A 27,342-nucleotide genomic window follows, 5' to 3' on the forward strand; every position below is an offset into this window, starting at 1 on the left:
ACCCACTCAAGTCTCTTCCCCTTGTTTCAGTTCAGTCACCTGGGTTCTTGCCATTTAATGCTCAGAATCTCTGTCTAAATCTCTGATCTCCTAGTCCCCTTCACCTAGCTTGTCCTTGTTCCTTATCTTGGCTGGTCTCCCGCCCTCTGGATCCACAGGGCTTTCGCTTATCCTAGTTAATCCACCCAGTTCCAGCCCTGTCTGCTATTCCGTCTGATTGAACTGGCTGCTCAGCCCACTTTTCTTATCACTAAGTCAAAATTACTGAGCACCTACTACATGTCGGACCCTGGAGTTGGCACTGAAGATATAAAAATGAATAAGGCACAATTTCTGCATCTCAGGAGCTCATATCCTTGCTTATGAGCCAAAAGACCCATAAGCACTTATGATACTTACGATAGAGTGTACTGTGTACAATTATAAAGCTACCATGGGAGCAAAAGGAAACGGGTTAAACCTATCCAGGACATAAAGGATAAAAGGATAAAGGATAAATAGGAACTAGCCAAAAAAGAAGAAGGGAAAGATAACAGAGACAGAAAGAACAAGACATGGAAGGGAGAAAGGACGGAGTCTGCACAAAACTATAAACAATTAAATACTGCTGGGGCACGAACGGAAGGGCAGGGGTTTGCAGGAAACAGGTACAGAGAGAGTATCAAGAACAGATCCTAGCACTCTGGCTTTATCCTATGAGAAAGGGAAGACCCACTGAAGGACTTAGCAGTAAAACAGGGTCAAATCTTTTTTTTATTGGTGGCCGAGTGATAGATTCAAAGACCAGTCACAGCTGTGCAGTCAATTAGACAGCAGGGGACAGGGATCAGAACTAGAGCTCGAGAACCTTGAATAGAAAATGGGCAGGATTCAAGAAATGTCTGTGAGATCAAATTAGCTTGCCTTAGATATGTATTGGCATGGGAAGAGTCAATGGCAACTCACAAATTTCCAAGAGGGAGAGAGAGAAAATAGCAGGACAACACAGCCTGACATATCAATGAACCAGCAGAGACCTTGATCTACAGGTCTAAAACTCAGAGAAGTCGGGAATGAAAAGAATAGCACATCATCCTAGTCTAAGGGGACCATGAGCTGAACCACGCCATGACATAGACTAGAGAAAGAAATGGAGTCATCAGCAAATAAGAATTACACAAGCCTCTACCCATCAATTCCACTGGTCTTAGGTACCTGACCCAACAACAACCCCTTCTTCTCTGCTGCCAACACTCGCTTTCCTAGATTCCTCTACAGCTGGAGCAGCTTATGAAACATAAGCAAAGTCTCCTGGAGGATTTCTGGGAAAGCCTTTCCATTCAGCACCAGTAATGTGCCAGACATTGTTTTAAGAACTGGGAATATTCTTTCCTGCTTTGTTGAAGATTAGTTGACCGCAGAGTTGAGGGTCCATTTCTAGGTTCTCTATTCTGTTCCATTAATCTCTCTGTTTCTGAGCCGAGATGTCCATCGACAGATAAATGAATAAAGAAGATGTGGTGTATACATACAATGGAATATGACTCAGCCATCAGAAAGGATGAAATCTTACCATTTACATCGATGTGGTTAAGAACTGGAGGGTATTATGCTGAGTGAAATAAGTCAATCGGAGAAAGACAATTATCTGGTTTCACTCACATGAGTAATAAAAGAAACAGCGCAGACGATCATAGGGAAAAACGGAATGGGAAGAAATCAGAGAGGGAGATAAACCATGAGAGAGACTCTTAACTATGGGAAAGAAACAGGGCTGCTGGAGGGGAGATGGGTGGGGGGGATGGAGTAGCTGGGTGACAGGCATTAAGGAGGGCACATGATGTGAAGGGCACTGGGTGTTATGTTATATGTAACTAATGAATTACTGAACTCTACGTCTGAAACTAATGACATTCTATATGTTGGCTAACTGAATTTAAATTAAAAAATAATAATAAATTTTTTTAAAAAGAACTGGGAATAAAGGGGTGCCTGGGTGGATCAGTAGGTTAAGCACCTTCCTTCAACTCAGGTCATGATTCCAGGTTCCTGGGATCAAGCCCTGAGTCAACTCCCTGCTTGGTGAGGAATCTGCTTCTCCCCCTGTTCTCCCCCACCATGTTCTTGCTTGCTCTCGCTCTCTCTCACTCACTCTCTAATAAAGAAATAAAATCTTAGAAGAATTGGGAATAAAGTACGACAAAGTCCTTGCCTACATGGCCTTTCATGCTAATGTGAAGGAGAGAGACAAACAAGAAGTGAGGTAAACACGTCAAATGTTGAAAAATGCTGAGGTGAAAAGTAGGATATGGAGATTAGGAAATCCCTGGGGCGGGGGGAGGGGTTGTATCTTCAGCAGCGACCCAAAAGTGACATTTCAGTAGGTGCTGATGAAAGGGAATGAATAACACAAGTAATTCTCTATGGGTGGAACGGAGAGAACAAGCACAACGTTCGCAAGGTTAGAATGCGGTAAACATAACCGGGGCAGACTGGGAATACAACATGAGGAGGTCAGTGTAGACCGAGGCGCATAAGGGGTGAGGGTGGTAGGACCCGGGGTCGGAGAAGCCAGAGGGAACCAGATGCAGTGGTGTGCTGAAGCCACAGTCACAACTCCGCCAGCCCCTCGGAGCCAAATGTGCCGTTTCTTCCCAAGTCTGTGTTCAGTGACCCCACACGGAGACACTCACTGTGGGAATATTTACGTCGTGGAAACAAACTTGACAAATCAGGGCTTTCTGGGTTTTAGACTTTTTTCCTGGAGTGCTGCCCCAAGCACAGCACTGGCCTCACTGTCATTGTAAGGACTCTGGCTTCTCTCAGGGACAGGAAGGAGTCATCAAAAGGGGTTGAGGAGGAGAATGAAATCAAATCATTTACAAGGACTGCCCTGACTTCTGTGTTGAGAATAAACTGTCCTGATAAAAGGGACAGTTGGGACTGGAGTTCCCTATCCCTTGTTTCTTACAGCCCTGAACACGGTGCATGGGGTTATAACAGCTGTCTCACACCAGTGCGGAAAGACCAAGAAAATCCCAGGCATGCCAGCTCTCGTGGTGTCAAGGGTTGCCTATCTCCATGTTTCTTGTTCCACAATAAAGAGAAAACCCATTTGTTTTGGTCTCTGAGAGGCAGGTCTTGAACAGCTTACAGCTAAAGACATGTCCTACGGACTTTTCTGACTGATGCACCTGGTGACTAAGGAAGGGAGGCAAGGCCTTCCCTCCTCTGCCCTTGCACGCTTTGTCCACAATTTCCTAACCACCCCCAGAAGCACGTGGGAATCACATTTTACCTTTACAGATATACAAATAGATATAGAGTGCGTGTGTGCGCGTGTGCGTGTACACATCTGGCCAACAGAAGAAATGAAAGACCTCAGATACCCACTTCCTCCCTACTGGGAGCATCAGGAGGCGCAGTGGCCGCCACCGCCAACAGCTTGATGGGAGTTGTGGTATCGCTGAAAACATCGGACACCTCCTGAGTCATCGCCTCTTGCATCCGGGTTTTCAGATCCTTAAAAACATTGTTTAAGAATAAAAATTACCAAAAATGTCCAAAAAGCACATCTGTCAATGTCCTCACTTCAGTGACACATTCATCCATTCATTCAGTCTTTTGTTCAGTAAGTATATACGATCAACTATGTACAAAGTACCAAGCCAGCACGGACCGGGTGTAAGCCATGACTCTTGCCCTCGCAGAGATCAGCCTCTAGTAGGAAGGGTAAGACAGGACCCACATGTCCCTGGAGCCCGCTCCACCCATACAAGAAATCTTACTTCCTTTCCTGGTAACTTCTAAGAAACAATCCTGAGATTCAGGAGGTGGAACCCAAAGACGACTCTGAAATGAAAGATTTCCTCCCCACTCCCAAAGCTGGAGGAGCCTGATAATGACCACAGAAACGGTATGGATCATTTGGGGGATGCAGTGCCAAATTTCTAAGCATTTTCTCACATTAAGAGTAAAGAAATTAAGGATGGCATTTTTTTTTTTTGATACATGTTTTTTCAGTTAAGTTTCTACAAAAACTTTGATAACCAGTATATGTATCCATTTCTTAACATGGGTCTAAAGAGGATTCTGAGAAGTCATGAAGAGGCTCCTTTTCATAGTTGTCATACTTAGTCCAATCTAAGTTTTCTGGATTTATAAAAAGAAGCCTCAGTCACTCCCATTGTGTCTCAAGGTGGGTGGTTCATGATACCGGAGATGATTTTAGGTGTTAGGCCAATACTCTTATTTTAATAATTACATGTTTTCTTTTAAAGAATATTAGGAAAGATATAACTAGATCATCAAGCTCATGATTTCAGGATTATTATGAAGTTACCTTTTAAATAGATTCACTCAAGTTTACAAAGGGACGCCTGGTAGATATCACGAAAGAGTTCCCACTGGACTGAAACTTGGAAAACTTCAGCTGTCGTCAAACACAGGTGAGCTTTTTCCTAATCAGCTCTGGACTTTTTTTTTTTCTTTGAAGATTTTATTTATTGGACACAGAGAGATCACAAGTAGGCAGAGAGAGAGGAAGAAGCAGGCTCCCCGCTGAGCAGAGAGCCCGATGTGGGGCTCGATCCCAGGACCCTGGAATCATGACCTGAGCTGAAAGCAGAGGCTTAACCCACTGAGCCACCCAGGCGCCCCTCTGGACTTCTTTATACCCTCCTCGATCCACCCTTCACTTTCCCTAGACTCAAGAAATTATGTATTTTTAAAATCTCTCTCCGTCCCTAGTCTGTCCATAACAGGAAGCAGAAAATGAAATATGATGGGACTGAGGAGGGAGACATACCACAAGAGACTCTTAATCTCAGGAAACAAATTAAGGGTTGCCGGGGGGGGGGTAGAAGGGATGGGGTGGCTGGGTTATGGACACTGGGGAGGGTATATGCTATGGTGAGTGCTGTGAATTGTGTAAGACTGATGAATCACAGACCTGTACCCCTGAAGCAAATAATATATTATATGTTAATTTAAAAAAAAAAAAAAAGGAAGCAGAGAAACGTCATACGTGCGCCGAAGTTGTACCTTTAAGGAGTCTTGGAGCTGAGAGGCAAGGGCTCTCGCCTGAGGACTCTCTCCTTCCCCTCTGGCAGCCAGGTCAGCCAGCTGGGCCGTCAGCTGGTCCACGCGGTCACACTTTGCAAGAAGATCTTGGCGATATGGCCCCATCATGACATTAGCCAGACGATGCCCTTCAGCTACAAGGCCCCGGATGGCAGCCTGACCTGGATCCAGAGGAAAATGCTATAACTCACATAGACTTAGAGAAGGCAACTGAAGTGCCTTTGTGCTAAACTACTCTGTTGTTGGTTGTTTTTTTTTTAATAATAACATTTAGTGGAGTTTTTGTCCCTAACAATAAAAAAATTTAGGAAATTCAGAAAAGTATAAATAAGAATAGATAATCCACCTATAATCCTCAGAGATTGACACAGCTAAACATTTCCTTCCTGTCTTCTGAAAAAGTATCTTATTCATATTTATTTACTTAATTTTAATTCCAGTATAGTTCCCATATAGTGTTATGTAGGTGTCAGGTATACAAAATAGTGACTCCAATTCTACACGTTACTCAGTGCTCATCACTTAAGCAAACCCTTAATCCCCTTCACCCATCACCCCCACACCAACCTCCCCTCTGGTAACCATCAATTTGTTCTCTACAGTTAAGTCTGGTTTTTTTTTTTTTTTCTCAATTTTTGTTCATTTGTTTTGTTTCTTAAATTCTATATATGAGTGAAATCATATGGTATTTGTCCTTCTCTGACTGACATATTTCACTCAGCATTATACCCTCTAGATATATCCATGTTATTACAAATCTTTCAGTCTTTTTTAATGCATTGCACATTCCTATACAAATACACATTTCTTCTTTACAAAAAATGAGATTATACTTTACATTTACATATTCCTCGCTTTTTTAATTTAATGAGAGCATTTTTCCACATCACTGAGTATTTTTAAAAAATCATAATCTCAAAATCTATATATCATATTAACTATAATTATTGATCACTTACTTATTATTAAACATTTGTGCTGTTTATATACATTCTTGTATGTAACTCATTAGAAAATGTCTGATTATTTCTTATAATAAAGTCCTCAAAGTCAAATTGCTAAGTCAACGAGTATGAACTTTTTTAAAGCTCTTAACACGTAATACTAAATTGCTGTTCAGAACATTTATACCAATTTATTCCTCCCCCAGTAAATTATACATCTGTCTGACTCTTCAACACTGGGAATCACCAATTTAAAAATTTATCTTTTTATCCGACAAACACAGTAAATGATGTAAATAGATCTCTCAGCTTCAGCTGGCTTGCTATCATAAAATGACCAAAATTCTTATAGATTCATCCCTAAAATCTCCCCAAAATCAAAACTCTAGGTTATCAATTCTACTGGTGACTATGTGGTGCAAGAGACCTTACAAATGAAAATAACCTCGGTAGCTAAGTGTCTCTTACTTATTTTCAAAAAAATTACATTTAACTGGGTATTTTCCAAGGACTGCAATCGAAATACAACAGAATGGAAGTAGACAGAGGCTGGAAATAATTAGGTCAAAGTTTCAATTCCAACCTAAGGACCTTTCTATTTGCCCAAGGCAAAATCATTTATTTGCTAATTCTTTTTTATTAAATCACAGGAATCATACTGGCTACATTTGGAAATGGAGTCCCACTGTAGAATGACTTACTCACCAGTCGCTGAAGAACCCATTCTGCCCCCAATTGCAGATGAACAAGATCTCTATCAACAACTTCTTTCTTTTCCCCGAGACCAGTTTAATGAGGATTAAGTGCACTTATGGCCTTACCAACACCCCGGTCATCCACTGTGGGATTATCAATCCACCGCTGTGCCTGCTCGATCTTGCCCTCCAGGTGGACAGCTGCCTTGGCGGGCCTGCTGTTGGCCACAGCTCTATTGGTTTTGGTCTGCAAGTTCTGCAGGGCTGTGGCCACCTGTTTGGCCAATGCTCGGGCCTCTGGGGAATCTCCTTTGCCCCTTTAGAGGAAAAAAAAAAAAGCCATCCTGTCACAGACACTATTTACATTGAGATGATTTGAATGGTTCTACAAATGCTAATGAGATGACAAATTGCTAATGATTATTATTAGCTTAGTTTGGAAGGAGAGTGGTTTATTTGGCACTAAAGTAAGGAATTAATCATTTAAATTCAGATTGCATTATCCCAGTTAAAACATTAAATATGAGTTTGAGTCAGTCTACCTCAGTCAAGCTCAACCATTTGGTCAGCTGAGCTCAATCAAATATCACTCAGTCAGCCATCATGGGAAATGCTAGTTCCCTCAGGAGCTAGGTGGGCCCAAGTAGCCATGTATATTGTATAACAGTAACTGAAGTAGTTATAGAACTAGTTATAATGGAACCAGTAATAGTACAATCTTTTTTCTTTTCTTTTTTGAGAGAGAGAGCACGAGCAGGGGTAGGAAGGTGGGTGGGTAGGGAGACGGAGACGCAGACACCCTGCTAAGCAGGGAAACTGGTGCAGGGCTTGATCCCAGGATCCTGAGATCACGACCTGAGCTGAAGGCAGACACTGAACCCACTGAACCACCCAGTCGCCCAGAAGTACAGTCTCCGGAGTCCCAACTCTGACAGGGACTATTGCAAAGACTCTTATATTATTTAATCCTCACAACGACCCTTTGAGGTAGATACCAGTAGTATCTCATTATTCAAAAAGCAAAACTGAGGTGCTAAAAGGTTGGACAACTTACCCAAGGTCCTATCACCTCCTTCGGTGGACTCAGGATTCAAACCCAGGCACTCCGTCTGACCTCCCGAGTCCTCCCTCTTAGATAGTTACATTGCTATCAAGCAATCCTCTCCTCTTCGCCATAACTGATTGAACTGGTTATCTAACTCAAAGATAACACGGCCACAGTCAAGCGAGTCACCTATTTCCGGTGTGCCTAAGAGTCACCTGGAATCTTAGTTTTAAAGGCAGATTGTTAAACCCACCATCAAGAGATTCTGATCAAGTATGTTGGTGTGGGGCCCAGGGTATACATTTTTTACAACCCTTTCACGTGGATTCTATGGTAGGCTGTCCATGGACAGTCCATACTTCAAAAACACTGCATAGTCAACTAGTGGTAGATCTGGAAATAGAAAGTTATACTAAGCCTGGGACATGGTAGTTCAAAGCTAGATGAAGAACCCAAACAAAGTCAGCACACAGAGTGAAGTAGACAGCATATCATACAGCTACTAAGAGATGGAGGAAGGAACTTAGAGCTGCCCTGAGATCTGGCCATACTTCAGACAATTAAATTCCATTAGATGCCTCTACATATTTCTAATAAACTTCTACTTTTTACTTGAGTTAGTTCATTACAAGCAAAGAACTTCAACAAGAGCATCAACACAGAAATAAAAAGAAAACCACAATATGTATCACGAAGAGAGATTACTGCCCCCAAAATCCCACTGCAAAGACTTCAGATTCTAACCCTTATGAATATACAGAAAGTCTGATGCATTTCGTATCTTAAGTCCACTTCGAGAGAACTTCAGGCTAATCTTACCTGTCTCACCAACAAACATAAACATATTAGTCTACCTGCCAAAATGACTAATTTAGAGACTGTCTTAAGAATTCCTTTGTGCGGGGCGCCTGGGTGGCTCAGTGGGTTGAAGCCTCTGCCTTTGGCTCAGGTCATGATCTCAGGGTCCTGGGATCAAGCCCCGCATCGGGCTCTCTGCTCAGCAGGGAGCCTGCTTCCCCCTCTCTCTCTGCCTGCTGCTCTGCCTACTTGTGATCTCTGTCTGTCAAATAAATAAAATCTTTAAAAAAAAAAAAAAGAACTCCCTTGTGACTTTAAATTTCTCTATCTTCTCCATTATAAAGCTGGACAAAGAAGGCGTTTACCATGGCTCCTGCTACCAGGAAGCTATGTACAAGCACACATTATAGTAATAAGTAATGATGGCGTGCACCTGGGTGGCTCAGTGGTTAAGGGTCTGCCTTCAGCTCAGGTCGTGATCCCAGGGTCCTGGGATCGAGCCTCGTGTGGGGCTCCCTGCTCAGCAAGGAGCCTGCTTCTCTCTCTCCCTCTCTCCCTGCCTGTGTTCCCTCTCTCGCTCTGTCTCTCTCTGTCAAATAAATAAAATCTTAAAAAAAAAAAGTAATGATGGCATATGACCACATGGGGAGGTTTGCCCTTAACACTATTACCATTAATTCTTTCTTCATCATTAAGAAACATTAATGAGTACCTGGTATGTATATGGAATTGTGGAGGGTCTTTAAAACAAATTTTCTCCTTTGAGTATTTTTTTTAAGATTTTATTTATTTATTTGACAGACCGAGATCACAAGTAGGCAGAGAAGTAGGCAGAGGGGCAGGTGGGGGTGGGAGAAGAAGCAGGCTCCCTGCTGAGCAGAGAGCCTGATGTGGGGCTCAATCCCAGGACCTTGAGATCATGATCTGAGCTGAAGACAGAGGCTTTAACCCACTGAGCCACACAGGCACCCCTCCTTTGAGTATTTTTGAATAAGAATGCAAACAGATTATATAGATGGGTTAATAGTAAGGAACACAGATCTAACTCTATAGACATTAAATTTTACAACTGTCAAATTATTTATTTTCTCCACCTAAACAATTCAAGATTTGAGGTATAAAACAGTGATCCTCAAATGATCGAGCTCGGTATACAAACTTGAGCTTTTATTTAAGTTGGCCTCCATCATAACCTCCTGCCTAAAGTGTATCTACGCTGATCCCACCCATCTCCTATTTCACAGTCCTAGCTACGCAGGAATGTGCCTTCTTAACCAACATTGTCTCCTTGGTCAGTATAAGACTTGAAAGAACTCCAAGGTACCAGTCACTGAAGAAAGACCAGGTATTCTCCCATGGAAGAAAAGGGAATGAAATATGCAAGTTACATGAAAAGCCAAATCTCACAAAATACTTGACTATGGTTACCCCTGGAGAAATACTGAGGCTGGAGGACGGGGTTGGGGAAGAAGCAACTTTTACTTCTGACGTTGTACTCTTTTTTAACGTTCTTTTAGCACGTGCTGCAGTTTGTTTAAGAGAGAAAATATCGATCAAAAGAACAAAAGTAACACTTCTTTTCTATATCATCAAAGTAGATGCCATGAACGTCTTTAAAAAGCAGCAGCTGTCGTGAGGACATTGTATTTAAGAATCTTTTATAATGTTTGCATAAGAAATAACATTGCTGGGGAAAGAAGAAAGCGTCCGCTTGTGCCCCACCCTCCTCCACAGAATCTTTTCTTACATAGCCACAGAAATTATTTCCCTCATATGCCTGGGAAATGGTTATGCCACAAGCATGATGTAGCAGGGAAAGTCCTAGCTTAGAAATTAAAAAGTAAGGGTGTCTGGGTGGCTCAGTTGGTTAAGCAACTGCCTGCGGCTCAGGTCATGATCTTGGAGTCCCTGGGTCGAGTCCCACATCGGGCTCCCTGCTCAGCAGGGAGTCTGCTTCTCCCTTTGACCCTCTCCCTCCCAAGCTCTCTCTCTCTCATTCTCTCTCTCTCAAATAAATAAAGTCTTTAAAAAAAAAAATTAAAAAGTAGATCTCAAAAAAGGAGTTCTTAGCATCCGAAATTTATTCATTTAAAACCATGTAACCAGCAATAAATCATTAAACCTCAGTTATGTCAATAATAAAACAGAAGTAATATTTGACCTAGCTATGTCACACAGAATCAATGAGAATATAGTGGAATAATATCATACATGCGCTTAACCTACAGCATTCAACTATTTATGTGCCTGGGGGAGAAAAGAGAGAAATTAAATACATACTGTCTCCGTAAATCTGCTAATTTAGAAGTCAGAGCAGATATTTCCCCAAGAGAACGCAGAATGTCATCTCTCTCTTTAGGATCATCACATAATTCTGCTATCTTCCGAGCTTCAGTCAAAGCCCCTCGAATCTGTTCTTCTCCTTCTGGTCCTCCATTTGGATCTGCAAGCCAATTCTACATACACAGAAACAGAAAAGAAGCACACTGAGACCTCCTCATAAACCAGGGCATCAAAAAGATTTCAAAAGTAATCACAAGGCACACCAGTGATCACTTTTGTAATGCTGATTCTAATTCTTTTACCCAGGTTCTTAGCTCAGGTAAAATCAAATCAATCCTTCATCTTCTTATAAGTGATTTATTTTCATCCCCATAAGAATAAACAGTTTCACAAGCTTTTCTTATCTTTGACTTATATATTAATTGAACTTCCCAAACATTTGTGTTTCTCTGTGAAATGCCTGAAAATCATTTTATAGGAGAGCAGCAGCAGAAAACTTGAACCCTTTAGCATTGCTATGATCAAACATAGCTGGGAATTTTAAGATGAAGATAGGTTTTTGTACACTGTGATCTATACCAGGAGCTAGTAGTATTCTCTCAGTATTCAGAGTACTTCCTTTTAACTAAGCAAAGTATTCAAAACTAAGATCTCTATTTCAAAGTATAGACAAACAGGAGTCTAAACTTGTGGTGGGAGCAGAAGTGTTAACATTGGTAATTGCAGGGAATCGGTCATCCCTTAGAAACACCCGTTATCCACCCACAGTAAATGAGACAGACAGACAGACAGACAGAGATGCAGGATAGTTATGGAACATTTGTCATTTATTGCCCACCTCTCCTGAAAATCGTTACTACCTGAGCAGCATCGATCTTCTTGGCAATGCTCTGCTTGGAGTTGGTCATAGCTTCCAGCTTGCGAGCTGCATTTTCCACTTTTGCTGTGAGCACATCCAGACCCTGCGACACCTGCTGGGCTTTCTGCATGGCCACGGGTGAGGCCCCTTGTCCTCTGCTCAAAACAGATGTTGTCACTGTACTCTCTCAAATACTTATTGGCAAGATATCATGAGATGCACAAATATGCCATTTTTGTTAACCTGCTTGTCTTTCTCCTTTCCTCCAGTACATCTGGGATAGCACGAGAAAATGCAGAAATAAAGCAAAACACCCAAACCATCTACTTTCTCCTTTCGCTTTTAAAAATATGCATTAGCTTTCTGGAACGGCAGTACCACTTTAAAGACCAGCCAGCAAATTTTGGTAATAATGATTCTCCTCTTGATGGTGATTACATAATCAAGTCTGAACTTCAGGGGGAAAATGTGCTTGTGATCTTCTTGCTATGGAGGGTTTGTTACCATAGTAATGTGTGCTTTGGGGAAAAAAAAAATCCCATTAGACTGTCTTATTTATGGGCAAGTATACACTGAAAATGTTTCAGGAGGTAGTATGCACAGTGTTACTGAAAGCACACCACACTGGGACCAAGCAGATCTGTGTTCAAATCCTTACTCTTGGGAGCCATGAACCTTGTTTACGATGGGCTTCAGCTTTCTAACTTATAAAATGAGGGGTGGGGAGGTAACAGTTCTCGCCCTGCTTACCCAACAGAGTGGCTTTAAGCAAAAGGATTAAACTGGAAACACTACGGCAATAAAGCAATACAAATATATGACTACTACTATTATTGAAGTCTCATTATTATTATAATAAACCTAATAAGAATCTTAAATGTCTACCGTCTACTCCTATGCAATCTATAAATATCAGAACAGTTGGTACAGAGTAGGGGGAAAAGCACTGTTGACAAGAAACTGGTTTCCCGCCCCCCTCCATCAGATTCCTGAAGACCTAATTTTACTATTTTCCTCTTTCAGAAGCGGTAGGCTTCTAAAAGTGATGTGCATTATTAGACACTTGTTTTCTCTTTGTAAGAGAATGCTCACGTCAGAATGAAGTAAGATTTGCTACCTTTTCATAACCTCAGGTGTTTTAATCCACTCAGCCTAGTAAACTCTCCATGACAGGTGACAACTTTATCAGCTGGTAGAATGGCAAGGCTTATATTCCTAACCTGACCTTCTGACTGTAGGATGAACTCCAAAACATCAGTGCTTCTGTTAAATGCAGCATGGACCTGTCATTCATTTACTTGTCCTCTTAAAATTCATCTTTATTTTTCATCTACGCCAGTATCTGAAATAATGAACTCAATCATATTAATTGCCAGGTACTTATACTTGAGGCTTCCCTTTTATGTGCAGAGGAATGGAAGACTTTTGGGACTTTTTATGATTTAATTTGCTTTTTTCCTTCAACTCTAGTAATTCATGATGGAGAAACCTTTTTGGCATAAAAGTCCAACTGTGAAAATATAAAAATATTTCTGGGCTACATAATTTTTCATTCAAAATAAAAGGTTTACTGAGTCCCGTGGCAGGAAAAATAGATCCTTACAACCTAGAAACCCTAGGTGACTGAAAAGAAGCTTATCAATGAGGAAATTGTTGCTGAGCCTCAGCCACGAAAATGTTAAACATGGAGGCATATTTAAGAAAGGCTAACAGGGAGATAGCTTCCTAATCTTTCATCAGGAAAGGACACTGCAGGCTCCAGTGTGAAGCAGGCCCATAACTCCTCATCACTGTGTGAGTCTTTTCTCTTCACAGACTTACGGTCGGTCCCATACAGCAACCACCTTGTTCTCTTGCTCAAATTCATCTTTCTCTAAACACATACAACTGTGTATTTGAGAATTCCAAGTGAGAACTGTCTACCACACTGTGAAAAGGCTGCAGACAAAAGAGCCAGCAGTGAGAAATCAGAAGAGCCAAGAATCTTGTCAAGCTGCATTGGCATTTCTCCGAACAGGAACAGAACTCCTTTTTGTCCTCTCTATAAAGTTCTTGTCATGCTCATGACAGGGGAGACTGCTTCCCAGCAGGAGAAAAAGGCTCATTGAGCTCAATGAGATCACATTTATTTATGTAGTTCCTTTTCCCTACAAGGTAGAGACTCTTGACCTGAAACCCCCGGAGCTTCCAGCCCTACTGTGAATCCATGAATCTCTGGAAATTATACATAATATTATATGGCATGTCTACGGGCCTCTTTTTAGGTACAGGTTAATGGCTTTCATCAGATTATAAAAATTACCTTGACCCAGAGAAAGTTAAAGAACCACTCATTTAAGAACTCATATTCTTGGGGAACCTGGCTGGCTCAATCAGTGGAGTGTGTGACCCTTCGTTTTGGGGTCGCTGGTTCGAGCCCCACGTTGGGTGTAGAGAGTACTCAAAAATAAATAAACTGAAAAAAAAAAAAGAACTATATATAGAGAGAGGTACAGATATAGATTTTTTTAAGGTAATCTCTATATCCTACATGAATCTCGAACTCACAACAAGATCAAGAGTCTCACACTCCACCGACTGAGCCAACCAGGTGCTTCTTAAGTCTATTCTGCTAATACATTTGAAACCAGGTCTAACAGTGTACGTTAGCAACGTGTCAAGGGGCGTGTCAAGGCCTGTCTGTGTGGAGACCCTGTACATAGCCTATATTATCCTGAGTTTTCTTAAGAGCAAACTATATATATTTCGTTTACAGCGGGAAAGTTCTAAAAGTCAAGTCTTGAAGTAGGTAAAAGAATTATGAAACCAAATGAATAATGATGAAACAGAAACTCAAAAAAGCCTAGAAATAACCAACTTACACGATAACCCACTTAGCTGTTTTTTTAAATAATGTGAAATAATTCCAATGTTTTCACTCTTTGTTTCTTTTTACCCATCCTTCATAAAACATACGCCTACCCATGCCAGACTTCACCACTTATTCATCCTAAATCTACGGCTAGAAACTAAGATACTAGATTTCTATTCCAATTTCAACTTTACTACAAGGCATCTGCCTATTTTAAAAGTTTATCAAAGGAAAAGTTCACTTCAATCTCAAAAGAATGGAATGTAATAATCTGTGTTATCCATTAGTCCAAAAGAACATAGTAAAATTAGCAGAGACCTGCTCTCTAAATCACTCTATCGAGAGTTCCACCGGATCCGTCACCTAACTAGAGTAAGAGCAGAGCAACTTTACCTGGCTCGGAGGTCAGCCACTTGATCAGTCATCTGCCCCAGCATTTTACAGGTTCCCAGGATCTCCCTGCGTTCTTTGCCTGCACAGAGTTCACCAACTTTTCCAGCTTCATCTAAGATCTGTCTGATGGCCTGCTCACCGGCATCCCCTAAAATAAAGAGATATTCAATATCTACACTGTTGATGCATTAATTATTTAGGAAGGATGCTTTACAAGTCATGTCATTCATGAAGGAATGGATGATTTTAAACGACAAGACAAGTGAATAGAAGACGATACATACGATCGCTAACAGCCAAGCAGTGCCCTTAAACCAGAGGGTAAGGTTTCAACCACAGATACTTCTAAAAAAGACACTTGGAATCATATCCATCTGAGGATGATAAGCAGCTTGTGGTAAGAATATGGATGACAAAAATAGGCTCTACTCACTTAATACTATTTAGCACCTCTAACGTCCATTAAGCTTTTCGCATTCATTCAAATATTAATCTAAAACTGAATATTAGATTAGAAAATCCATAAAACCTAGCTCAATAATCCATTTGGGTCCTTATATAAGTCAACTTTGCTTTCTAATTCTTATTGGCACCATCATTTAATCTGCTTAATTAAGTACTTTGTTGACATAAATGGAAATCTGCCCAATGGGGACTAGAAGAGTTTTTATTCAAAATAATTACCTTTCCAATTCAGAGAAGAAGTGAACCAAGAATCTGGCAAAGAATGCCCAGTTGAGCTTGGCTAATTCCTCCATGGTGAGGGGTGACTAGTCATTGTCCTTTATCCTTCTAAGGACCAGTAATGCTTCAATGAATCAAAACTACCAGAACATGCAGCATGCCCCTAAAAGTTGCAGTAGTTATCTCAGAATTAGGAGATTATGGGAAGATTCATTCCTTTCTTTCTTTCTTTCTTTCTTTCTTTCTTTCTTTCTTTGCTTGATTTTTCTTTTTATTGTATCCATCAGAAAAGTAGAATCAGAGGATTACCTGGAGAGGCACTGGGGTCACGGAGCCAACCTTTGGCCTGGTTCAGTTTGGAGTCTATGGAGGCCAATGCTCTCTTCATGGCTTCAGTGTCCTTTTGAAGAGAAATACAATTATTTTCTTTGCAAAAACGGAGATACCATCATACAAAGTAAGACAGAGGAAAAGTTACAGCACTTAACATACAATAGCTAAGATAGTCCTACCACAGCCTTGAAAATAGCTTCATCACACCAGAATGCTTATTTCTGTCAAAATGCAGCATGGTGCATGCAAATCTTCAGTTAATGCTATTTTGTTTTCTGGTCTCTCTACTGCTAAACTGTGAAAATTGGTAAAAATCACTCAAGCCAAGAGATGCTTCATGTCTGCAGCAGGAAAAAGCCCTGTGGTCACATGCCTCGTTATCAGCCTTCCACTCCACATTCATCTACCACAGCCCCGGCGCAGCCCTCCCTGCATCCCGGAAGCCTCATTAGCACGTGGCGCCACAAATCACAGTACTTTTACATCTTGCTCTGAAATACACAAACTCTGGGTGATGCTTCGCTACACTTAGTTAATCTGAAAAACTTGGCATTACTGGCTGGCAAAAAATTTGAAAATTTTAATCTAGCGATTTAGTTTTAATTCCACAAATAAACCACTCCATGTAATGCAAGAAAGAAAAAGTGTTTTCTGGCCTTCCCTGCCCTCCTCATCCTCCTCATTCTTGGTTCCCTTACCATCCTAACTCAGAAGAAGAGGCAGGATAAAATAAGTGGGTCTCAGTTGACTGTTTACAATCAGGAAGCATAATGGTTAGCATTAAACCCAGGACATAAGCATGAAAAGCTGAAGCAGACTAAAAATACGCCAATTGTTTGCTGAAGTTTTTAAAATACAGAAGAATGCAGAGAACAATATAATAAATACTCATGCGTTCACTCGCACAACTGACAGGCTGGCTATCTCGTAAGTCTCTATTTAACACTTTAAAAGACAAGTGAGTGGGTGGCTCAGTCAGTTAAGCATTGACTCTTGATTTCAGCTCAGGTCATGATCTCACAGTCCTGGGGTCGAGCCCAAAGTCAAGCTCCATGCTCTGCCTGGGTGGGATTCTCTCTCCCCTCTCACTCTGCCCCCTACCTGCTCGCACTCTCTGTCTCTCTCAAAATATAAAACAGAATAAAATAAAATAAAACAAAACAAAAAGACAACTGAACTCCCTTCTGCTCTAGGGAACTGGCTCTTACAGAGTTCTATGCACAGAAGTACAGAGTTAACCTCTGAATTCTAGGCAATGCCCTGAATCTCTAACTTTTTTTTCACTTTCTGGTCCTGCAAAACTGGGGTTCTTAAAGGTGTGGTACCACTACTCTTCCACACGGGGGCACGAGGAGCATCCCCACTTCTGATCCAAACAAGACCCAGCACTAGGACAAAATAAGCGAGGACAGCGCTCAGAGGCTTAATTTAAGGTCAGTAGCCTGACCACAACGGACCTATTCAAATTTTAAGGACTCTCAGCTTTAGGATTTCCTCCTTCCCAATCTAAACAGAAACAGATCGTTCTCCTGTTTTAACCTCGGCTATCAAGGGCTTCTAAACAGCAAATTCTCAGTCCTGGCAACTTAACAGAAATGAATTAAATTACTGAAAAAAATGTAAATAAAATTATTCTTTATTATCAAGTTATATGGAATTATGGGGGTTATCTCTCAAAAGAAGGCATTGAGTATTTTGAAATCCATTTGTAATTAGTGCAAGTAAACAAATGGCATTTTTTAAGTGCTTTCATTCTCAAATGGCTCAATTATCTCCTCCTCCTCCATCTTGTCCTACGTTAATCTGCACAGCAAACCCTGCCTTTAAAAGTCAGCTTTGGCCTGATTCCAGATTAGCAAGGCCCAAATCAATACCTGTTTAAAGAGAGGCTCAGGGAACTCCCAACCTCAGAGAATTAGACAGCCTTTAGGGTCTAATACAAATTACAGGACTTTGTCTAGGTACAGTAAGAAAAAAATTCACATCTCTTATGAGGGAGGTATGTGCACACTCTAAAGAGAAATTATATCCATGTAAAAATGATTTAAAATCTGTTAACCATTTCTCTAACACATTATTATTTTTTAGAGTGAAAAAAATGAGATTGATTTCATTTCAAAAATCTAAATTCAAGAGGAACAAAGAGTAAATATTTTTTGTCTACTCTAGCATTAAAGGCTACTATTTGGGGGCACCTGGCTGGCTCAGTCTGCACAGCATGCAACTCATGATCATGGGGTCATGAGTTCGAGTATCATGCTGGATGTGGAGCCTACTTAAAAAAAAAATCAAAAAGAAATAAGGCTAATAGTTTGGAAACTAACTTTAATTGAGGATTTCTTACATATTAGGTTCTGTTTTAGATATTGTTTCCCCTCATTATTTCATTGAACCTCAAATTTAAATATAATTTAATTTTGCAAATTAAGAAACAAGGGCTCACCGACAAACTCAACTGATCTCAGGTTTGCTGGCATCAAACCTATCTATTTTATATTAAATGAAACTCATGATTTTTTTCTTTTGCCGGAAAGAGTGGCTGAAGATTCTTCTAACCTTCTGTAATAGTCAGCAAGGCTTTGTCTTGTTGATTTTGGCTTTGGTTAATACTGTCCAGAAAATAAGCTCTAGAAAACAAAATCCTAAACCTCACTACCCAAAATGACTTATTTTATTCTTCATTGCCCAAAAACGATTTAGAATATAATGGAAAAATTAGCTTTGCTCTATTCAGTATCCTCAAAAATCACTGTATTTTTTCCTCCCTAATAAAGCATGAATGGCCACCACACTTCAAAGAAAAAATCTAATTCTCAGGAAGTGAATAATTTACTTCTGAGTGGGAGATGATGTGATATCAGTAAGTTAAAATTAAGAGGTGCTCATTTTTCCCTAAAAATGACCCATGGCAAAGTTGAAATGAAGTTGCATTTTTTAAATTGGGAATTTCAGTTAGTCACCAAAGTTTTTAATAGCCTGAATTTTAAACAATTCTGATGATTTAAAACACTAACTGAAAGGACCACCTTAGATTCTTTGTCACAGAGCAAGTTTTGAGTAATCATTTAAACATATTACACTTTAATGTCATATCTATTAAAGTAAAAAATGTCTGTGGGAACAAATATTTTGGTCTTCTAAGAATCTCATATACACTTCTTTTGAAGGGTGGTATTTATTATGGAATTGACTGTCATAAGCAGCATAAGAATCCTAGACATGCTATAAACCAATTCACTGAACAACCAGGACTAGAAGACAATTTTTTTTAAGATTTTATTTATTTATTTGACAGAGAGAAATCACAAGCAGGCAGAGAGGCAGGCAGAGAGAGAGAGAGGAGGAAGCAGGCCCCCCGCCAAGCAGAGAGCCCAATGCGGGACTCGATCCCAGGACCCCGAGACCATGACCCGAGCCGAAGGCAGAGGCCCAACCCACTGAGCCACCCAGGCACCCCTAGAAGTCAATTTTGAAACATATTTATAAAGAGTGAAATAACCATAACCTTGTGGTCAACCATACTATGTACCACAAAGCTTTCAGTTTAACCATGTCACGCCTAAGTACCCAGAGTACAATGTGTGCACGAAATAGGAGAGAAAAACACATCTTCATTTGAGTATTTTCTCTGTAAAATCTCAAATTTGGGAAGGAAAAAGTCTCCACCAATCTCTTCTCTAGGTTTCTGTTGTTCTTTCCCCCCAACCCCCTTTAAAGAGTGAGTGTTAAAAAGACCAGATCTAGGCACGCAGCTTTTGGGACAGCTGGCAGGGATCTGGTCACCTCCTCCAAGGTCCCCTTTACAGTAAAGCTCTTAGGAGCTCAGGCTTTAAATGAAAAACCACACTGGCTTAGCTCTGTCCCACATACACCAAAAGGTAGAAGGACAACCTTAAAAGAACTCCTTTTTATGTGCTCTCCCAGGAACTGAAACACTCCTAAAATGTAATACAGAGTTAGATCTAAAGAACACAGAATAGTACGGAGAACCACAGATTCCCTCCTAGAGATAATCAAATGGAACTTTGGTAGAAAAAGTGAGGTCCTACAATGCCAGGCTCTAGAAAAATCTCAATATGGGACTAAGGACTCCCTCTTGTTTGCTGCCCAACCTACTCTCCCTTTTCCCACTGATACTTTCCCTCCCTACCCTTCCCACTCTGATGCCATTTCCACCCCTTAATCAGTGTTGTAAACAAAGACGTTTCTGGAAAGAATAAACTGGGGAGTAGAACAAGATCTTACAAATGACATTGAAGTGACGAGAGAAAGTTCTCTACTCCTGAGACTTCTGGTAAGTTACCTTCCCAGGCTTTAGTTCCTCCTCTTTAAGAATACCTTCCCAGCTCTAAAATTCAATGCCAACTGTATGTGAACAATCAGATGTACCAACTGAAAGATCACTTGGATCAGAAGGGAAATGTCAATTGTTCTAACATTTTGGGCTTCTCTCCAACTTGAGGTGAGGAGCTAAAATATCATAAATGCCTGAATTTAACTCCAAGAGCTAAGTCCTTTACTATATTAGCTGCTAAAATAAAACACTCCTAGACTCATTAAGAAGTTCACATATTGTCGGGGCGCCTGGGTGGCTCAGTGGGTTAAAGCCTCTGTCTTCGGCTCAGGTCATGATCCCAGGGTCCTAGGATCGAGCCCCGCATCGGGCTCTCTGCTCAGCAGGGAGCCTGCTTCCTCCTCTCTCTCTGCCTGCCTCTCTGCCTACTTGTGATCTCTGTCTGTCAAATAAATAAATAAAATCTTTAAAAAAAAAAAAAGAAGCTCCCATATTGTCAAATCACTATGTGTATGCCTGAAACTAATAAAACATTGCATGTCAACTATTTTCGGTAATAAAAATAAAACACCTGGGTGCCTGGGTGGCTCAGTGGGTTAAGCCACTGCCTTCGGCTCAGGTCATGATCTCGGGGTCCTGGGATCAAGTCCCGCATCGGGCTCTCTGCTCGGCAGGGAGCCTGCTTCCCTTCCTCTCTCTCTGTCTGCCTCTCTGCCTACTTGTGATCTTTGCCTGTCAAATAAATAAATAAAATCTTTAAAAAAAAAAAAATAAATAAATAAAAAAATAAAAATAAAAATAAAACACCTAAAGTAGAATCATTTTAATTAACTGATTCAATCTTAAATCATATTTCATTTTCATAGTAGACATTCTAATAATAAAGAAAAAACCTCACATATTTATTTTTTCAAAAATGAAATAAAAATCAACCCTGAAACCTCAGCTGTCTGTAGTTAAGAACGAGTATTAGAGGCTCACATGTTCTAACCAATATTTCCTTCTTTGGGGACGCCTGGGTGGCTCAGTTGGTTGAGCGGCTGCCTTCGGCTCAGGTCATGATCCTAGCGTCCTGGGATCGAGTCCCATATCGGGCTCCTTGCTCAGCGGGGAGCCTGCTTCTCCCTCTGCCTCTGCCTACCACTCTGTCTGCCTGTGCTCGCTCACTCTCTCTCTAACAAATAAATAAATTAAAAAAAAAAAAAAAAATTAAAAAAAAAAAAAATTTAAAAAAAAAAAAAAAAATATTTCCTTCTTTGGTAGGTTACAGAAGTCTTCTGTGCAAGACATCTGAATCAGTCACTACATTTAGCCCACCACCAGCCTAGGCCCTCAGTGCCAGGAATTCACCACAAGAACTAATTCCGAATAACAGCAAGTTTTGACTCAAGGTGCAGTTTGTAGAAGCGCCTACATAGGGTTCGAAAAATACTTAGCTTAAAATTCTTCTCACTTCCTCTTAATTCTCAGCATGCATCAAGAAACAACTAATATAAATACAAAAACAAGAGGGATTAAGTATAGATTGCTAAATTTACAAAGGGCAGATTTAGAATTGTGTGTAATCCACAAATTTGTTTGTTTCATAATGTACCCTAAATTAATTTTTAATGATCACGATACGATGACTGTTATTTCAGGAGGGGAGAATTGTTATTTTCTTTTCTTTTTTTTTGAAAATTGTTATTTCCAAAACAAAATGAGCTGTTTAAACTCAAAGTACTTTTAAATGTGTAACTCTGTCATTTGAATGTAGGTATAAAAGGTAAAATAATCACCCACTGCATTGCCTCTTTAAAAACTTAACTTATTCGGCAAGACGCGCTTTTACCAAAAATTTTTCCACTTACTTTCTTCCCCCACTTTTCTAGAGGAACCATCACTTTCCAGGAGAAAACTGCACCAATGGGGAAGCATGAAACAAGTATGGTAAGACAAAGTTAATTCTTAATTGGTAGGGTCGAGAGGAGGTAAAAGATAGCATGTGTTAAATAGAAAAGGGACCCAGTGGCCACAGACAGACGCAAGGTCTGATTAATTTACTGCTTACAGTCAAGCAGTGAAAGATGCATAATGTTATTAAATTGAAAAATAACCAAAATTCTAGTTACCAGTTTCCATTTTCAAGGTAAAAATTTTTTTCTACTTACTCTTACAACTAATAAAAACAATCACACTTAAAGGGTAGAAGGAAGTAGAGGGGATGGGGTGGGAAGTAAGATTTGTCATGTGTATCTTTTTATAGCATTTTGATTTTTGAACCAGGTAAATGTATAACAAAAACAAAATGAGATTTAAAAATAAACATTTCTTGTTCATTCTGATGTCATCATTAGTACTTGAGCTGCTTTGGGCCGAACTAATTTTATTTCCTTTCTTTCATTCTGATGGTTAAGGGTTGCAGAACCTGTCAACAGTCTGGTTCCTTCCAGATCAGCATAAAACTGAGACAGCTACAAGAATGTCCACAGCAGGGACCAGGTCCGTTTCCCTTGTGTATCTCCCCAGGTGCCTCATCCTTGTCCTGAAAAACTCAACTGACCACATTTTTTGTAAAAAAGAAGCATCTCTCAATGGCACCGGCACTAAATAAAGCTCAGCAACCCCTATTTACTAGATGATGGTTAACTTTCCCCCTCCAAACACAGATAAACATTGAGAGTGTAAGGCCTGCTCCTCTTTTTTGCTATTTCTCATCTGCTAGAAGCAAAAGAGAGAGAATAAGGAAAGAGATTAGGTTAGGGGAAGGTGAGGTCATAGAGAACCATGGCTGATTCACAGCTTAGCAGAACATGCAGTGAACCACGGACTGAAGTTAGGAGAAACTTTAGATACACTTAACTTGTCCCCTTTTGATTTTGCAGGCTAGGATCATTGTGAAGGACAGGTGCCCCATCTAAATTCCTGAGCCTATTCATTTTCACAATGGGTTGAAAACCTCAATGACACATCTCCAAAAGCAAAATTCCAGAGCCTGCAAAGGAGACTGGGAGGAAATGCAAATAGAGAGATGACATCGGCAGGAAGTTTCATTTCCCAAGAGCAGGGTCCACACAGGCCACCTGGAGGTCACCCGGCTTACTGAGAGAAACTCGCCCCTCAAATGAAGTCAGTGGGAATGACCTGGCCAAAACGGTTCTCAGGAGCCTGTTCAAAAAGATGAAAGCACCCACCAAATATAGAAAGCCTGATATCCCATTGTCATGTCTTTTCTTCTGTTTTCCCCAAAGAAATCACTCAGTGTGAGCCAGAGTCACTCCACCCGGCACAGCCCCGAGTCCCAGATGAAACGACACTTGGACGAATATTCGAGCACAGTGTTACACACCGGCACACGGAAAAAGGCACAGCACACAGCACAAGAAAACCTCACAGACATGCTTTTTTCTCTTTTGAAGCGAAAAAGAGACTAGAGGGCAAGAGAAAGCTTACCTTCTAAATGTGAGAAAAAGAATAAAACAAACAAGAGAACAAAAAAAGATGCATAAAGAAGTCATAACAGGGAAGTGAAAGTTGTCAAATATGCAAAAGCAAAATTAAGTAAAATACCAAAGACTTAAAACGATTTCACCGTCTAGATTTAAAACACGGTCTTAAAACTCGTTCAAGAACTTTGTGCCTCTGTGAACAAATACAGAGTTAAGAGAAGCTAATTTCCTTCTGCATATTTAGATTCACTTTCTGGGCAATGTGATTTTCAGACCCTGGCTCTGATCTTACCTTATTGGTGTCCTGGAGAACAAACATAGCCCTACTGGGTACCTAATGGAAGTCATACGACAAATCCTCTCTTTGCTACTAGCCTGCTGGGGGGCCCATTTAGGTCACATGTGGGGAAGCTGGATCTTGGAGACTGTGTGTTTCCCCCACCGCTCATATCCTGGGCCTACAAGGAAAGTGTAAGCCCAAGTGCCTCTGTTCTCCCAGTCACTAGACAGGGAGAAGTAGACCAGAGCAGCAGCCACACAAGACCACTACTGCGAGGCTCTAGAAGGAATCAACCAACCCTTTTGGAGGCCAGGAGGAAATTCAAGATAAAGGGTGAGGGGACCCCTCAAACTCACTGACGAATGCGAAAACTAATATTTTAATTAAGCTTTCCTTAAGGAAAATGGTATGACAAATGGACACACCTAGAAATGCCAAGAGTTTCCTCTGTAGATTTCTTAGGTCAAAGATTAGCTAAGGAAAAGTTTCCATAAAATTCACAGTCATATTCTGTATCCTACTTAGTCACCTAGCAACAACCACCCACATAAAAAGGCAGGGTTCCCACCCAGAGGAGTATCCACCATACAAAAATTCCTCCACCAGCCCAATGAGTGTCCAGCTGAAAGAAAAAGCTACACATCTCAACCTTCAACGCCACATACCTATTTATTTGTTCTAGCTTGGGGCAAAGGGAGTTTGCAAAAGCAGCAAGTAACCCATGAAACCCATGAAAAGTGAAGTAGAAATTATTTCATCATATCTGAGAGGTCTTTTGTTACCCGCAATTATAAGATAAAGGGTGAGAGGAGAATTTGGGAGTTTGCTTATTTCTCCTCCAGTAACACTTACCTTGCTGGCCCAGGCATCTTCATCCCAAGAAGTGAGTTGTAAGACGCGAATGATCTCATTAATTTCAGCACTCATCTTCTCTACAGTAAAATTGCGATTTTTCAAAGCTTCTTCTATTCCTTGGTTTTTTGAATTTTTAGTTGTTACAAAAATCTTCATAGCTGTAAAAAATAAACAAATGATCAGAAACTAAGCTGGGAATTTAATCTTGCTGTAGAGCAACATTCACACAAGATGGTCCATACTTCAAGTACATGTGCTGGGTTTCTAAGATCTTAAAAAGAATATACTAGACTGGTTTAGTCTAGACCATGTGACTCTGGACCTTGCGGTTATAGGTTCAAGCTCCACAGTGGGTGCAGAAATTACCTAAAAAAATAAAATCTTAACAACAACCAAAAAGAATATATTAAAAACAAAACAAAGAAAAACACTGCAAGTGTGCCAATAAAGTTCTAATACCAGCAACTTTAAGGTACAAGACATCACTAAAACATGATCAGGGAGCTAATCTAACACACGTATACTGATGACCTATAATCACAAAATATCCGATATCTTTCTAAATCAGTTATCATCCCAGCCCTGACACTGGCCCCATCTAACACACACCTAACAGGACAAGATGAAAATAGTCAATAAAACTCTAAGTTAAGTATCCCACTGTACCCAGTCCTAATGGAAAATCCCAACATGTCAAGTTTTTCTTCCAGAATTTCTCTCAACATGTAGCAGGCAATTCCTAACCCCCAAGAGTAAAGAAGAAAATAATAATAATAATTTGAAGCATGGAAGAAAGAGAACATCGTCTCAAGAAATCACTGAAATTGTTAAAACAAAGATTGATCAACGCTTTACTGAGTTACCCAGATCAGAAAGAAATCTTACTCCCAAAAGCTTTCTATCTCACAGAAAAACTGGCCTCAAAAACCTATTTCCCGTGGAGATTTTAAGACTCTACTTACAAATTTGTTTTTGTTTTCTAGTTCACATAAGAGCTTTCTGAGCTCTTACCCTCACCTCTCCTTTTCTAGCTACTCTCTGAAACGCCAAAGCAGGAAGGCAGGAGCTGAGGGGTGGCAGTGACATGTCTCATAAGATTCTGAAAACAGAGCGGCCCTCTGATAGTTAAACTAATTAACCCATAACTTGATTAAGATAACTTATATAAACCAGGAGGTGTCTGGTACAAACCAGCTAGCCACCCAGTGAGTACAGCTCCTTTTGCTAGCTGAGAGAGAAGTCATGAAGCTCTACCCGTTGGGAAGTGGTCCTATGTGGCACAGACCACCAGCTCTGTAATATAAAGAACAGTTAAATTTCTTTCAGGAAAAACAGTGTTAGCATAACACTGAAAAGGGTTTTGGGTTCACTTCTTTATCCTGTAGTGCTCTATAATATCCATTCCAGCTCCTAATTTCTTTTCATAACACAAGTACAAGTGTAAAAATTCCTACGTCCAAGAGGCACCTGGGTGGCTCAGTCAATTGAGCGTCTGCCTTCGGCTTGGGTCATGATCCCAGCGTCCTGGGATCAAGCACCACATCAGGCTCCCTGCTCAGTGAGGGGCCTGCTTCTCCCTCTTCCCCTCCCGCTGCTAACGTTCTCTCCATCAAATAAATAAATAAAATCTTTTTAAAAACTTTCATATGTCCAAGACTAAAGTTTCTAGATATTCCACCTCCCAGCAAAGGGGCCTACTAGAAATTCAGAACAGAGTGAGGCAACAAGAAAGGCAGCTTCAAACAGAGAACAGGAGCAGGAGAGCATTTCAGGAGACAAATACTGGTTCTTAGCCAATCAGCTGCAGCCATCAGGTAACACCCAATCTATCAGGCCTCATTTTTACCCAGTCTGAAGGACATGCAAATAGCAGTAAAAGAAAATTAACGTCAGAGTTTAGAATACATTGACTTTTTTTTTTCCTGTAAGATCATGTACAGGCAGAAAATACCTGAAATGAGAACTGGCAGCAACTCTTTCACGGTGTTCATGGAGTTCACCAACATCACTCGGTGCTCCTGGTGAGTCAGTTCCTGCTGCCTCTCATCAATCATCTTGGCCATCTTTGTCATTCCTGAGGCACAAGGAATAAATTGTGCAGGGTGAATAGTGAAACGTCCCAGACTCTGGTGTTCGGAGCCTAAATCCGTTATGAATGACTATGAAAATCCAAACTAATTGCCCAGATAACTACCACTGAACTGTAGCATTCATGAAATAAATGTTCTGGACAGGTCTAACACAATGCAACTTCATTCCTTTCAATTAAAGGTAATTTATGAAATGTAAATCCTAAAAATGACATCATTTTCACACGTTTGATAGAAATACATTCACAAATACAAAAACATACTGAAAAAATAAGTATATATTTGTAAAAAATAAATAGAAATATTTTTCCTGGTTACCACGCGTACAAGGTTCGTGTCACATATCTGGCCATTGTGCCTACTTGAGAATCTCACGCAAGCCTAGTACTGAGAAGCCAGGGGCTGAAAAAAAAATCTTGAGAATTACAATAATGTGTTTTGTTTTCATC

The 27,342-nt window shown here is 40.5% G+C and overlaps 1 protein-coding gene across 2 annotated transcripts in view; it reads right to left on the reverse strand.

Annotated features, from left to right (window-relative positions):
• The window catches only part of VCL (vinculin), a 114,211-nt gene that overhangs the window by 18,290 nt on the left and 68,579 nt on the right, over positions 1-27,342 (reverse strand). For both annotated transcript variants that reach the window (XM_080822507.1, XM_080822508.1), the window contains exons 5-13: positions 26,755-26,877; positions 24,801-24,961; positions 15,923-16,013; positions 14,930-15,077; positions 11,687-11,840; positions 10,824-10,999; positions 6,827-7,017; positions 5,023-5,222; positions 3,373-3,501 (exon numbers count right to left, since the gene is read on the reverse strand). In XM_080822507.1, the coding sequence (XP_080678633.1) occupies positions 3,373-3,501; positions 5,023-5,222; positions 6,827-7,017; positions 10,824-10,999; positions 11,687-11,840; positions 14,930-15,077; positions 15,923-16,013; positions 24,801-24,961; positions 26,755-26,877 (1,373 nt within the window). The remainder of the gene's footprint in view (positions 1-3,372; positions 3,502-5,022; positions 5,223-6,826; positions 7,018-10,823; positions 11,000-11,686; positions 11,841-14,929; positions 15,078-15,922; positions 16,014-24,800; positions 24,962-26,754; positions 26,878-27,342) is intronic.

Source organism: Martes martes (assembly GCF_963455335.1).
Source record: "Martes martes genome assembly, chromosome: 14".
NCBI classification, from domain to species: Eukaryota; Metazoa; Chordata; class Mammalia; order Carnivora; family Mustelidae; genus Martes; species Martes martes.